Source organism: Gymnodraco acuticeps, unplaced genomic scaffold, assembly GCF_902827175.1.
Source record: "Gymnodraco acuticeps unplaced genomic scaffold, fGymAcu1.1, whole genome shotgun sequence".
Classification (NCBI taxonomy): Eukaryota; Metazoa; Chordata; class Actinopteri; order Perciformes; family Bathydraconidae; genus Gymnodraco; species Gymnodraco acuticeps.
The window spans coordinates 727,059-741,206 of record NW_022989815.1 but is presented as its reverse complement, the minus strand read 5'-3'; the positions used below and the strand labels follow the sequence as shown (position 1 = coordinate 741,206).

General features: G+C 41.7%; 1 protein-coding gene across 1 annotated transcript; it reads left to right on the top strand.

Annotated features, from left to right (window-relative positions):
- Positions 1-1,582: 1,582 nt before the first annotated feature.
- LOC117556365 (chromodomain-helicase-DNA-binding protein 8-like) lies at positions 1,583-4,410 on the top strand. The gene is made up of 6 exons (XM_034231666.1): positions 1,583-1,601; positions 1,789-1,873; positions 2,234-2,345; positions 2,531-2,698; positions 2,836-2,989; positions 4,128-4,410. Exons 4-6 carry the CDS (start codon positions 2,612-2,614, stop codon positions 4,283-4,285), a joined length of 399 nt encoding a protein of 132 aa, XP_034087557.1. The 5' UTR covers positions 1,583-1,601; positions 1,789-1,873; positions 2,234-2,345; positions 2,531-2,611; the 3' UTR covers positions 4,286-4,410.
- Positions 4,411-14,148: the final 9,738 nt, after the last annotated feature.

Here is a 14,148-nt window from a genome sequence, read left to right as displayed (position 1 = left end):
AGAATAAAGGAACAGAAACACATCTATATAATGTAATGTAAAAAGAAGGGGGAAAACCCTCTATACCACATGTGTCAAACTCAAGGCCCAGGGGCCAAATCAGGCCCGTGGTGGATTTAATTTCGGCCCGCAGGATAATTTTTAATTACTATTAGATCTGGCCTGCCGGTATATTGCACGCACACCTTCACTCAATCCTGAGGATTTCCTCCGCTCAGAGCCTGACCCCAAACATTGATGAACTTGCACCCAAGATGAGATGCCAAGTATCTGGCTTCAACTAGCATCACAGAGCAGCACACTGAGTTTAATGGATGTTCTATGGAATGCCATTTAAGCCAAAATTAAATAAATAAACACATAAATAATTAAATAAATACATATATATATATAAATATGGCTATGAAATAAATTCTAAAATAAATAAATTAGGCAATAAATATGTATACATGTACATTTAAATACACATTTATTTATTTCATGGGACTTTTATTTCATAATGACACATTTATTTATTTCAAGAGACTTTTATTTCATAATGACACATTTATTTATTTCAAGAGACTTGTATTTCATAATGACACATTTATTTATTTCAAGAGACTCGTATTTCATAATGACATATTTATTTATTTCAGATGACTTGTATTTCATAATAACGCATTTATTTATTTCAAGAGACTCGTATTTCATAATGGTGCATTTATTTATTTCATGTGACTTGTATTTCGTGATGAGACATTTCCATTCCTTACATGCAAATGAACGGGGCGTGGTTAGCTCACAGATCCAGACCAAAGCAACAGCACCACAACACTGACTCAATAGCTTTTGTTTCACACTCCAGTACTCTTAAGTGGTTTGCAAACTGCCAATAAACCAAACCGGTTCAAGAACCATTCTTGTGCTTTTCTGGTGCTTAACTGGTTCTTATCTGGTCTTATCTGGTCCGCCCAATGCTGCTCTTCTGAGAGCAACCGCTCTGACAGCTCTCTCTAGTCTCTACTGGGAAACAGCTAAAAGTCCTTCTGGAGGTAAGCAACGCTACACAATTACACCCAGTCTGAGAATAAAATATGTCTCGAAGGTTCGTTTTGCTTTCTTACAACGTTAAGTTAATGTTAACGTAACCTTACGTTTGCTAGGAGGCTATTGTTACGAGCTAGCTGTCTCAACTAACAACAGTTAGCAGCTAACGTTTTCTGCAGTTTGTGTTGCCCCTGAAAAACGTGATGTAGTTATTTAAGGGTATGTTAAATTAACGTTATTTTACAAGTTGAGAGTTAAGTTGTGTTTAAAATTGTCAATGTAAGTCTCGCTCTTGTCATCGTTCAGGCTTTGCATTTGAACTCCTATGACTGGTTGCGGACTTGAAGGGAACGTCTTCCTGACATCCAGGAAAAAGGTGAGATTATAATACATTTGAATGCCAAAAGCAAGTTATTGTTTTTAACTTTTTAAATATGATTGTTTTGGGGCATTTCAGTTGTATTAGACAGAGGCAGTAGATATCTACTGGAAACAGTGGAGAGGGAGGAGATGATATGCAGCATACGGCCCAGCCGGATGGTTGCTGCTCCGTGTGGAACGTGTTCTATCAGGTAAAGCACTTTGGTACCCAGTTATTTATGGTATTGAGTTTGAATTTAGCTTTTGGAATGTAATTTCCAACAGTGCATTGTAAAGACTGAAAAAACAGCCTCAGGTTAAAGCTTGACATGATTTGGTCTTTTACTTAAGAGGATGTTTGTCCTCCTGTGTTGTCTTATTTCCTTATCTTTCTTTCAGGTGTAACATCTACCAATGGTTGTACATGACAGAAACCTCCTCCACCTCTTTGCTGTCTTACTAGTCAATCCTTTCCTAAATAGTGGTAAGTTTTACAGTTCAGTGTACGTTAATTTAGCAACTTAATGCTTTACCGCTGTTGAATAAATCCTATATTGCTAGTCATTTTATTAAAACTACGATTTGTAAACTTTTTGATTATTACAATAATCTTTTTGTTATAATTGTAAAACATATCTTAACATCCATCAGCAATCAATACAACAAATCATCCAACACTAAATAGAAGAAATCTGGACCTATTTCTTTTGATACAGCAGCATGTTTTGGGACTGATCATTGATGTCATCAAGTGCTATATAAATAGTTATACTAATATTATTGTTGTTACCATCATTACCATTATTAATAATGTCTTCTTTGTTTTCTTTATTCATCGCTGCAGAAAGGATCATGCCAGCCCACATCAAACACCTGATCAAGAACTTGTGAACCTCACTGCTGCGGACACCTGTGTGATATTCGACTCTGACTGGAACCCTCAATATGACCTGCAGGTACGATATATATATATATCTGCTCTGTCTGTCCTAAAGATAGTTCAATAGGGCTACAACAACAACAGTCTTTCCGTTTATTCCCTCGGTTCTTTAAGTGTATATTTTCCCATTTAATGCTTAAAACGTTGAACAGCAGCTGCACATGATGCTCTTTTGAACCCTCTTTTAATTTTTTATTTCAGGCTCAAGCTCGGTGTCATCGTTTTGGCCAGTCTAAGGCGGTGAAGGTGTACCGTCTGATCACTAGAAACTATGAGAGGGAAATGCTGGATAAAGCTAGTCTAAAGCTCGGGCTGGACCATGCCGTCCTGCAGAGCATGAGTGGGAACAAAGAAGGCAACAACAACGGGGTGAGAAAAAGAAAATCTGTCATATTTCTAGATGCCATGTCATTTTTGGGTCAGTCGCTGTTGCAGTACGCTTAGTTTATTTTCAAAAAGAGTTTTCTAAATCCACTTGTGTAAATGTCTCTCTGCGTCGCCTTTAGCCGGTCCAGCAGTTCTCCAAGAAGGAGATCGAGGACCTGCTGAGGAAAGGAGCCTACGCCGCCATCATGGACGAGAACGTCAAGGCAATCGCTTCTGCTAGGAGGACATCGACCAGATCCTGCAGCGAAGAGCCACCATCATCACCATCACCAGGTATGTTCTTAGCAGCACTAGCCACTTGCGCTTTGTGAGACACCAAGTACTTGGTTATTTGAAATGTAATATTGATGATGTAATAATTAAAACTAGGGATGGGTACAGAGCCCTGGTATTAAACGGGCCCCGGGGCTGTATTATTAAAGACCGTGGTACCGTTAACGTCCAACGTTATCGATCTTTTTATCGGTACTGGAGACATTTAAAAAATAGATGTCATATGTATTATATCTACATAAACATTATATCGCAGTCTTACTGTCGCCAACTCCGTTTCTAATATGCAATAAGACTACAAAGTGCGTCTATGATTTATTTTCGATCTTTCCAATCCAGACGAGAGATCTCTCTCCCCTGTCGGTGTGCGAGGGGGCGGGGCAGTTTACACACAGAACCTGCTACATGCATGCAACACACACACACACACACACACACACACACACACACGCACACGCACACACATGCGCACACAAACACATGGCGGAGAGAACTTAGCGCCCCCGAGGGTAGTTATGTTACCCGTCTTGAGCATGGATGTATAATAAGAACTGGATACAGCGTCGGAGGAGGGGCCTCGTTCTTTCCTATGAGAGCTGCTCATTGGCGCATGAAGTCAAAATGGCCCAACTTTTGAGAGAGCGAAACGTCACAGATTACCCGTCATGCCTGGCTGTCAGAGCAGAAGAACCCGTTTGTGCGCTCACAGAGCATGCGCCCCTTAAGCCCCGCCCCCGAGCACACACTCTCGGCTCACTAGAAAGAATGGAGAGAGAGAATAAATCTAGATTCGGCTTTTAGTGCATTTTACAACTTTAAGGACTTAATGATTCTAGGGCTATACAATAGTTCATACTGGGTAGTTTATTTAGTTTTAAAAAAATTATCCACCGAGTTACAGACGTCTCTTTCCCAATGTTAGTCAATGGGCCCCATCCACGAGTAACGTTTCCACGTCAGGTATATATTATGTATGCTAGCAGCAACACACAGAGTTAACTCAATGATACAAACATGGGTTAATGATTAGAGGTAACTGAGTTATTTATTTTGTTAAAGTTACAGCTATTCTGTTTGCAGTTCTATCATCACATAATTGAATACGATTTGTTAAAACATTGTTGTTTCTTATTTTCAGTTTGCTTCAAGCCGTGGCTGCACGAGAAAGACGTGGAGGACCAAGAAATGCTGGCCAGATTGGCAAAGACCGGAAGATACATAACAGAGAAGATAATGGATATTAACAAGAAAAATAACACATTTTTTATAATTTCTTTGTTGCTGTTTACATTTTGAATTATATTTGTTATTTGTAAATCAAATGCATCTATTTTAGATGATATATTTATTTAGATGTAGGTTTTTTTTGTAATATTATTGTATTAAGTATAATTTATTAAATAAAAATACTGTTATGAACACTATACAATGTCTTTATTTTGATGGTTACCAGAATACATTGTATATTTAATACTAACATAAGCTGGTGATAGATAAATGCTGGTCTGCTGGTATGCCAGCAGACACATATTTATAAAGCCAGGGTATGGCTGGGGTAGGCTACACCCATACCAAGAAATGGCTTAGCCCCACCATGAAAAATGATGTTAAAGTAAGCAAAATAAAGTCCGCCAACTCGCGCGGCGTAAATTGCACAGACAGCAGTTAGTAAGATTGATTTCAGTAGCGACTTGTCTGGAAATACGGAAGACCAGAAACGGAAAACGGTTTTGAAAACTCTTCCCAATAGAACATTTGATAATGTCTTCTGGCCAATCAGAATCAAGATAACGGCGTGGTGTTGTTGCAGGAAGTCCCGACGGAGAACACTTTTGCTGTAGTACAGGCATAGATATATATAAACACTAGATGGCTCATGGGAGATTTTCCAGCATAGCTGATCGGCCGCCATCTTGCTACAGTCAACAGTTACTCTGATTCGCGTTATGGTAGCTGTTGTAAGGTGAGTGATCTGCACAAAAATACTCTTAACTCGCTGAAATATTGACTGATTTACAAACGGTTTGGTTTATTATAAACATTATTAGCATGGCTATGATACAGGATGCTTGGACATGTTGAAATTGCAGCTTTTCTTTGTGTATGTGGTAGTATTTATTAGCTAGCTAATAACAAGAGGCTGTGAGTGAGACCTAGTATTAAGAAGTTCACCCAGCAACTGTACACCAGTGGGAGAGGCAGAACTGCTCTTTCTTTTCAACATAACTTAAGTTACACATGATTTCTTCCAAGTGGTTTGGCTTGTTAAAAACATCTTGCATTATGATACAGGAATTTGCTGGCTTTGTGTTTACAGAAGTACCTGACTTTTGTGCAGCCTACGGATGCTCCAATCGCCGCTGTCTGCAAACAAGAACCCGTGGGATCACCACATATGTTTATGTTTGCTCAGTCTAATAAACCCATAACATGGTTGTGAAAGAATACCAAAGCTGAGGCTGGACGATGATTGATTGTTGGTGTGCCATGTGTCACAGTGTGTCTTATTGGTTTTGTGTTATACTGTATTTTATTGTGTGCAGCTGGTCCTTATCTCCAAGACACATTTAAAACAAATAACCTTGAACCTTGAAGCCCCATCTCTACCCACCTGCTCCTGCTTCCTACATCCCCTCCACACCACACCAAGTTGTTCTTCTTAATAATAATAATACATTTATGTTGGGGGGCCGCCTTTCATAACACCCAAGGACCCCTTATAGGGGCAATATAGGGAACAATTTAAACAGTGGATGTTTAAACAAACAAACCACAAATGGACTACAGAAGGACACAAAAGGACACATGGTACAGTTTATATTATTCTTGGTCTTTTTTCAATAACATATTTCAAAGGTTCTGGATTTGTTTACAAATCTAGAAACTAAATACAAAACTAGGATGATATGAAGATCTCATGTCAAAAATAATTGTGATAAATTAGACAGAACTGGCCTGTCTGTGAGCACATTTTATGTTGGTTTGGTTCTTCTGATAAAGGTGTGAATATCTAAATAATATACCAACATATGCTATTATCATTAGTTGTCTCCCTGTTCTTCAAGCTAAGGCATTGCTAAATTAACAACTCTTGGCTTACAGAGTGGTAACATGAGACCGATTTTTATATATAAAATATAAATGTATTTTAATTTTATAATTTATTTATAATTTATTTTAAATATTAACAATATAATAAAATAAATGGAAATATATACACCGGCAAATATTTAATATAAATACCTTGTGTGTGTGTGTATAGCTATTGCTTTATCTGATTAATGTTATTTTCAAATGAAAGTCCATGATTATAAGTATGCAGTATCATAACTACATCTTTGATGTTTATAAAAAACCAAACCGTTTAAAAATTGGTTGAAAATTGAGCAAGCTATGGTTATTTAAATAGTAAACCATAATGTTATGAATGAGAGCACTGCCTGTAGCAAGAAGGCGGCCAAGTGGCAACGTCGGTCTCCATTGGCCAGCAGCGCGGGTCAGTCATCTAGTGTTTATATATATATATATATATATATATATATATATATCAGTGCTGGAATTGGGCCGGTACTCACCGGTACGCAGTACCGGCACTTCTGGTTCTGACCCATGGAGTACCGGCACTTCTTGCTCAGTACCGGCATGCTGGCGGTACTCCGGTACTCATGCACCGTGCCAGTACTCAACACTCTCCCGCCTTTCTTATTATACATCCATATATATATATACAGCCGCCCGGTACTCAGTAGATGCGTCATGAGGTGCCGAACGGACATTCTCATCGCTCTAACCGCTGGAGTTTCACAGCGGCTGTCAGCTGTTTACGCCTGTCATTCAAACAGAACGTGCTGGAGAGGGGGCGGGGCTTATCTTCTCCATGTAAATACTGTGGTGGAAACGACTATGTCAAAATTAACCTATTTGACCGTGATTTAATAGTAATACACGTTTCAAAATAATAATAATAATAATGCCGAAGTAACAACATACTGAAAACTGTTAGTAAAACCATGTTTTAATGCTTTACAATTTACATACCTAGATGCACGTGTGTTGTGTTTATGCAGTGCAACTCCCACCCAGTGGGTGGCTATGTAGAGTGATAGAACAGAGCAGGCACGCCCCCGAGAGAAGGAAAGCAAGTCACGTCACAAATTAGCATTTCTAAAATGTTAGCGTGGATTAATAAAAGTGCAAAAAGACAACGGTTGTCGCCGGAAGAAACTTCAAATACAGAGAATGCTGTGCCTGTGTTGGAAATTGTGTCTGATGGGGAGCTTTCTTTGGTTGATCCTCCTGCTCCAAGTTCTAGTGCATTAGCATTAGCACTAGCTCCGCCGCCTCCTCCAGAGCCTCTAACGTTAGCTGCTGCTGGCGCAACTGCCACCACCAACACCGGGCAAAGCGATGCACCTGACTGCTGGACAACGGACCAGGTGCAATATTTTTGCAAGACCAATGCATGGCTCCTTCTTAAAGATAAGAAGCTAGGATGTCGGATATGCAGAGATGTCAAATCTTTGGGAATACACACTGGACAAGGACTGAAACTGTCAACTGAATGGGGTGAGTGTGCAGTGTCTCATTTCGGTGTTGACAAGGGCAAACAACAAGCTAGCCTGAGAAAAAAATCAAAGAACATAAAGAATCACAAGCCCATGTAAAAGCTGCTGACATCCTTACATCTGCTTCACGTGAAACTATTCAACATCAAGTGCAGTCTATGCATAAATCTGAATTAGACACCACTATCAGAGTTTTTTCGAACGGCATATAAAATTGGCAAACATAGCCGGCCATTCACAGACATGCCAATTGATTTGAATGTACAGAAACTGAATGGGCTGAACGTGGGCAGGGTTTTGCACTCCAATAAAACCTGTGGCGAAATCATCGACCACATAGCTCATGAGCTGAAGAAAAAAATGGCAAAAGACATTACAGAAAACCAAAGAAAACTCTGTGTTTTGGTCGATGAATCTACCACTATTAGTGGTAAAACGGTGCTTGTTGTGTGTCTACGCTCAGCATTAGCTGATGCTGAGCCCGAAACGTTTTTTTGGGAGCTGATCGAGTTGGATGGAACAACGGCTGATGACATCACAAAGGCGTTAATGGAGTGTCTTGGAAGAGATTTTAACGAGGACTTTTTAGGTCAGTGTTTCGTTTCTTTTGCATGTGATGGGGCTTCAGTCATGCTAGGGAAGAGAACAGGCGTTGCTACCCAGTTGTGTAGTAAATTCCCAAGCCTGTTTGTGTGGCACTGCTCCAATCATCGTCTAGAGCTGGCAGTTGGGGATGTGGTCAAGGAGGTCTCAGGGCTCAATCATTTCCAGATCTTTTTTGACAAACTCTATTCCTTGTTCCATGCCTCCCCCAAAAATCAGAGGCAGTTAGCGCAGCGTGCGCAAGCAGTCGGACAGCGTCTCCTGGTGATAGGGCGTGTTTTGTCCATCCGCTGGGTGGCTTCAAGTGAAAGGAGCGTCAGAGCAGTCTGGGAAAACTACCGAGTGCTTCATGATCACTTCACAAATGCTGCAAACGACACGAGCAGGGAATCCAGAGACAGAGCAAAGTACAAGGGCCTGGATGATGTGCTCACATCTGCAACGTTTGTCAGCAATCTGGGACTGATGTACGATGCGCTCACAGAGCTCAGCGACCTCTCTCGGCAACTCCAAAAAAGAGAGATGACACTGCCTACAGGCAGATAGGCTCTTAACTCGAGAAATACGAGTTTTTGAATCCATGGTCACCATGCCTGGCCCACACATGACTACAGTTCATACAGCTCTAGCTGAGAAGTCCTTCAAGGGTGTTGCCCTGCGTGAGAATGGCAGGCTTGTACAGATTCATGCAGGTCAGTTTTTCCGCAGTATGGTAGAGAATCTGAGACACAGAATGACTTCCACAACCTCCTCTCATGTCAGCACAAGAGAAATCCCATTACATGGCCGGGAGGCCCGGGACAATCAGCTAATCCAGGACATGAAAGTTATCCATCCTGGAAGTTGGCCTGAAGAGGAGTTAGACGTACAGTATGGGGACGTAGAGGTGCTACGTTTGTGCGAAGTGCTGAAAGTGGACAGAAGAGAGACTGTTCAGGGCTTTCGCGAATACAAGGAAACCAGGGCATCCCGTACACCTGCTGCCATGGAGCCTCTACTGAAAGCAGTCCGAACCATCGCTGTCTCCACTAGTGAGTGTGAGCGGGCATTCAGCTGCATGAACGATATCCTTACTGCAAAAAGGAATGCTCTCTGTCAGCCGACTGTCCAACCTGGTTTTCATTAAATGTAATGGACCATCACTAGGACAGTTCAATCCGGAACAGTATGTGAGGTCCTGGCTGGCAAAGGGAAGGAGAAGTGCTGATGAAAGAGCCTGTCCAGCTCCAGCCCCTGATACTGATGTCCCCAAGGCCTTCTGGAGCCTTTTCTAACAATGTGAAGTATATTGCAAAGCAGCTCACCCAGTGAGAAGACTTTTGGCATAATGTGCCGATTTGTACAGATCCTGGAGATAGAAGGACTTCAGACCAACCAGGGAGTTATCTGATCAGCTTGGTATTCAATGTAACTCTTTACCATGGCTCAGACTTTGTTACTTGCAGTTACAGTTTCTCATTTTAGATTGTGCAAATTTTGCATTTGTTTTTACATGTTCTTTGTTCATGCTCTTTATCATTTTTCTGAGTTGGAAAGTTAGATTGCATCATAGTTTACTTTATACATATTTGTATTCTTCAGTGGTGAAGTATATTGCAAAGCAGCTCAGCCATGTGAGAAGACTTTTGGCACTTTTTCGTTTTTCGTTTTCTGAGTTGGAAAGTTAGATTGCATTCAAAATGTACAGAAATACTTAATTTTGTTAAAGCTTTTTATAAAAATGCTTCTGACCAGAGCTTTGTTTCCTTGTCATTAATGTTGAACACCACCAGAGGGGCTCTCACCTGAAAGGTCTCTGCTTCATGTGTCTTCAGCAGAAGATCTAGACTTTGATTGCTATATTTTCAGTTAATATTGACCTTACTGAGCTTTAGCCATATCCGCTGCCTATCATAAAAAATGTTAAGTACAGTGAACCTTTCTAAAATATACAGTAGTAAGAGACAACCCACCAGCATATAGTAGCCAAATTCTTGTTTGTGGGCTGTATATATAAAATTGACTTGAAAAGTTGCTGATTTTAGAGTACTGGCACCTTTTTCATTCCAATTCAAGCACTGATATATATATGAGTACAGGCATGGCGCAGAGGCAGAGGCGCGGGAAGGTATTTTGAGTGGGGGTGCTGAGGTGCTGGACTCCAGTGAACACCATTACGGGCACTATAGAGCACGCACAAAAGCACTCCCCACACGCAAATATACAGTACACCTGCGACTGTTACAATGAAGGCTCGATAATCAGCTCACGGCATATAGGCAGGGGTAAAGTGCTATTTTTTTACAAGTGGGGGAGCGGACCTCACCCTTTAGGGGGGGGGGCCGGGGGGATCTCTATCGCTCTCTCTCTATATATCTACTCTCTATCTATCTCTATCTCTCTCTGATCTCTCTCTCTCTATCTCTCTCTCTTGCTCTCTCTCTCTATCTCTCTCTCTTCTTATCTCCCTCTCTCTCTCTCTCTCTCTCTCTCTCTCTCTCTCTCTCTCTCTCTCTCTCTCTCTCTCTCTCTTGCGCTATTTCCGCACACACAGAGCCGAGTTTGAATGACACAAGCACACTTTTATTTCCATGCAACTCTCTGATTGGTCTGGTGTCTTGCCTCTGTTGCATTCACCGAACACGGGAAATTACAGTCCTCTCGTCCTCTCTAGTGTCTTGATGAGGTTCACATAAAGCACGGTTAATGTATTATATTATTGAGGTAGAATTGTCCGGGGCTACAGAAAAAACATTCGGGGCAGGCCAAAATATTATTTTACCAACAATGTGGAATTTATTGGCTACATATTACACAGATTATGCACAGCGGGAGCAGCAATAACCGTCAAATAATAATTCAGACAGGGGAGCTCCGTACCCCCTTGCCGCTAGGGGGTGCTGCAGCGCCCTCAGCACCCCCCTTCCCGCGCCCATGGGTAACACATAACTGGTACGCAGGTTATGTGCGTAATCTGAAATGCGTACCGTCACTAGTGTCACAAAGCGCATTTGCGTACCGACGTACTTGTGAAGCTTTTCCAGAGTCGGTCTCCGTGTGCACAGACAGGGCTGCTGTTAACGTCGGTCTGTACAACGGAATTGTGCCAAAACTACGCCAACCGGCTGCGGAGGGAGACTCCCCCCTTCACTGGAGAACTGCGCTAAAACAGCTGATCACAACGTACGAAGTACTCCACTAAGTACCCCCCCCCCCGTCGACTTTCCTGAAGTACTCCCCCGTTGATAGAAATCAACACGTAATGAATTAAGACCCCACGGGTTTAATGATTGATAGGTGCTCTCTTTCATTTTGACACACAGAAAAATGTTACAATAAACATGTTAAATGGATATATCCACCCTTCTTTCATTTATCTTTCCATTCCCACAACAATATACATAAAGACATGGCATATTTTGGACATAGTTCGAATGGTGATTAATCATGATTAATTAATTTTTAAGCTGTGATTAATCTGATTAAAAATTGTAATCGTTTGACAACCCTAATTTATTTATTTTTGGATTAGATCATAGATACGTCCATGAGTTAAAGATCAAATGCAAAAGTTTTTTTATAATTGCCAGTAAAATCGAAATCATATAGCTACAACACTATCTAAGATATTGCAGTATTAACATCGGAGATAATATGCGTCTGGCAATGCGCAATATTTATTTTGTTCAACCCCCAACACCAAGTCCGACGATTTATTTTCTCAGCCGCTCCTCCACAAGATGGCGTCGCGTGACGTCACAGTGGCCAAACAAACAAACCTTGGCTTATCGCTCACAGCTGCTTCCGCCGATAGTACAACTTAGTTTCGTTATCATGTCTGATTCTGAGTAGACTATAGACTAAAAGCTTTAGGAATCCAAACTATAACATATAATAAGTACCCTGTATCAAGATTGATGCAAAACAAGTGGAATTTGACCTTTTTAGAGAGGTTTAGAAAAATAAAGTCCAGGTGCTCTGAGTGACGGCCCGTCTACACTACAGGCGTCAAAAAATGCTTTCAACGCTTCGCCCATTCATTTGAATGGGGTGACGTAGGATATTTTCAAACTTCGCCGAACTGCATTGTGGGTAGCATGGCAAGGCGTTGCAAGCATCGCGAGCGTCTATCGGCGTCGGTCACATGTTGTCGATGCTTGCTCGAAGCTGGCGTCACCCAATGAAATCCCGTTTATGCAAATCTGCCAGTACAAGCGCTAGCCAATCAAACCGCGTGTATGCTAGGGGTGGGCGATACCACAAAATCTGGATTCGATCCGTACCAAGTATTTCATGGCCAGTATCGCCGATACCGATATCGATACCGATACTTTTTTTAATGAAAAGCGTCTTATGTACTTTCATATAGGGGAGAGCTGCATGACATGATTTTTGAGCTGAAATCATCATAAATAGACTAAATCTGAATTCATTTTCATGAATAAAAACAGGACAGTTTTTATAGACAAATACACGTTTTACTTTTGCAAATTTAAAGTGCAAACATGAAAAATAACAATACAAAGTGGCCAAAGTAGCAAACTGTCTTCTTGCACACATCACAGTTCACTACGTTTTAATTGCCAGTTGTGAAATTGCTCCACACAACGCTGCCCTTTCTCTCAGCCATCATGCACGTGTGTGTGTTGCACTCGCGAGTCGCTGGCTGCTGCTGTCCTGCCCTGCTGGCTGCTGTCAGTCAGCTTGATAATCGGCGTTCAGGCAGGGAGCCTCGAGGAGAAGAGGACAGCAGTGGAGAGAGAAGAAAAGAGCATATACTTGTGTTCGTCTGCACATAGTTTTTTGAAGAAATTGACGAGTAGAGGAGACGAGAAAAAAAGTATAACAGTATCGATCCTATTGGCTCTAGTATCGATATTTTGAAACGTAACGTAATATCGGAAGTATCGATATTTTGGGATCGATCCGCCCACCCCTAGTGTATGCTGGGAGAGACTACGCAGGTCATTTCCTCATATTCAAAAAAAATGGAGGGAAAATTCATTATAGCGGTAGTGAATCACCCGGTGCTGTATGATCAGTCTCTGTTCATCTACCGGGATACAAACCGGAGGAGCGAGGCATGGAGGGAGGTGGCAGAGACAGTGGGTGAAACTGGTAGGTTTTCGCCTGTTTGGGGATTTTATATCCAGTTTATTTCGTTTTAACATTGCTATTGCTTTGTATGTCGGGGGCGGGAGATTCATGTGATTGGTTGTTGGTCGCGTTGCTCGCAAAAAATCGCCAAGCCTCAGACACGCCCAGCTTCAAGCTTTTTCGACGCCTGTAGTGTAGACGGGCCGTCACTGAATTAGCCCCCAGCGAAAAATGCTCGCAGCGGCTCACAGCGGCTTCCGCCGATAGTACAACTTAGTTTCGTCTATCATGTCTAATTCTGAGTCGGAGGCCACCCAATATCTGGAGTATGTTGTCGACATCCAACCATATCTATACGAGCCTCTGATGTCGAAGAGGAAATAAAAGGAAACGTCACCTGATATCACCGATGAAAGTGCTGATGGCGATGATTCAAGTTCGCCATCTGAGGAAGAGGCCGAGGGTGCTGAGAATTGGTGTAGATGTGGAAACTGCCAGACCATGCCTACAAGCCGAGAAAACAAGTGCTGCCACAACTATGGGAAAGTGAAGGAAGAGATGGGAGAAGAAGTCTGCATCACCGACTGTAGGACGTTCGACATTTTCCGTTATGAGTGGAGGAGCGATGAATGAGCTGCAGATAAACTACAATGCTAACAGTGAATTAGCCCCGAGCGAAAAATGCTAACCTATCACTCCTAGCGCCCTTATTACTTATCCTAGCTCCACATCCAACACATTGTTTATGATCGTAAAGACACAGAATCTAACGGTGCCCACCTCTATAAGCAATAAAACTGCAATTCCGTTATCTGCTGTGCTCCGTGCGCTTTGAAATCTAATCAAAAGTTGTTTACCTCAATTATTTGGCGTTTCTGCATCGCCCGGCTCTTTCGTTCTTTCAGTGGTTTCTTG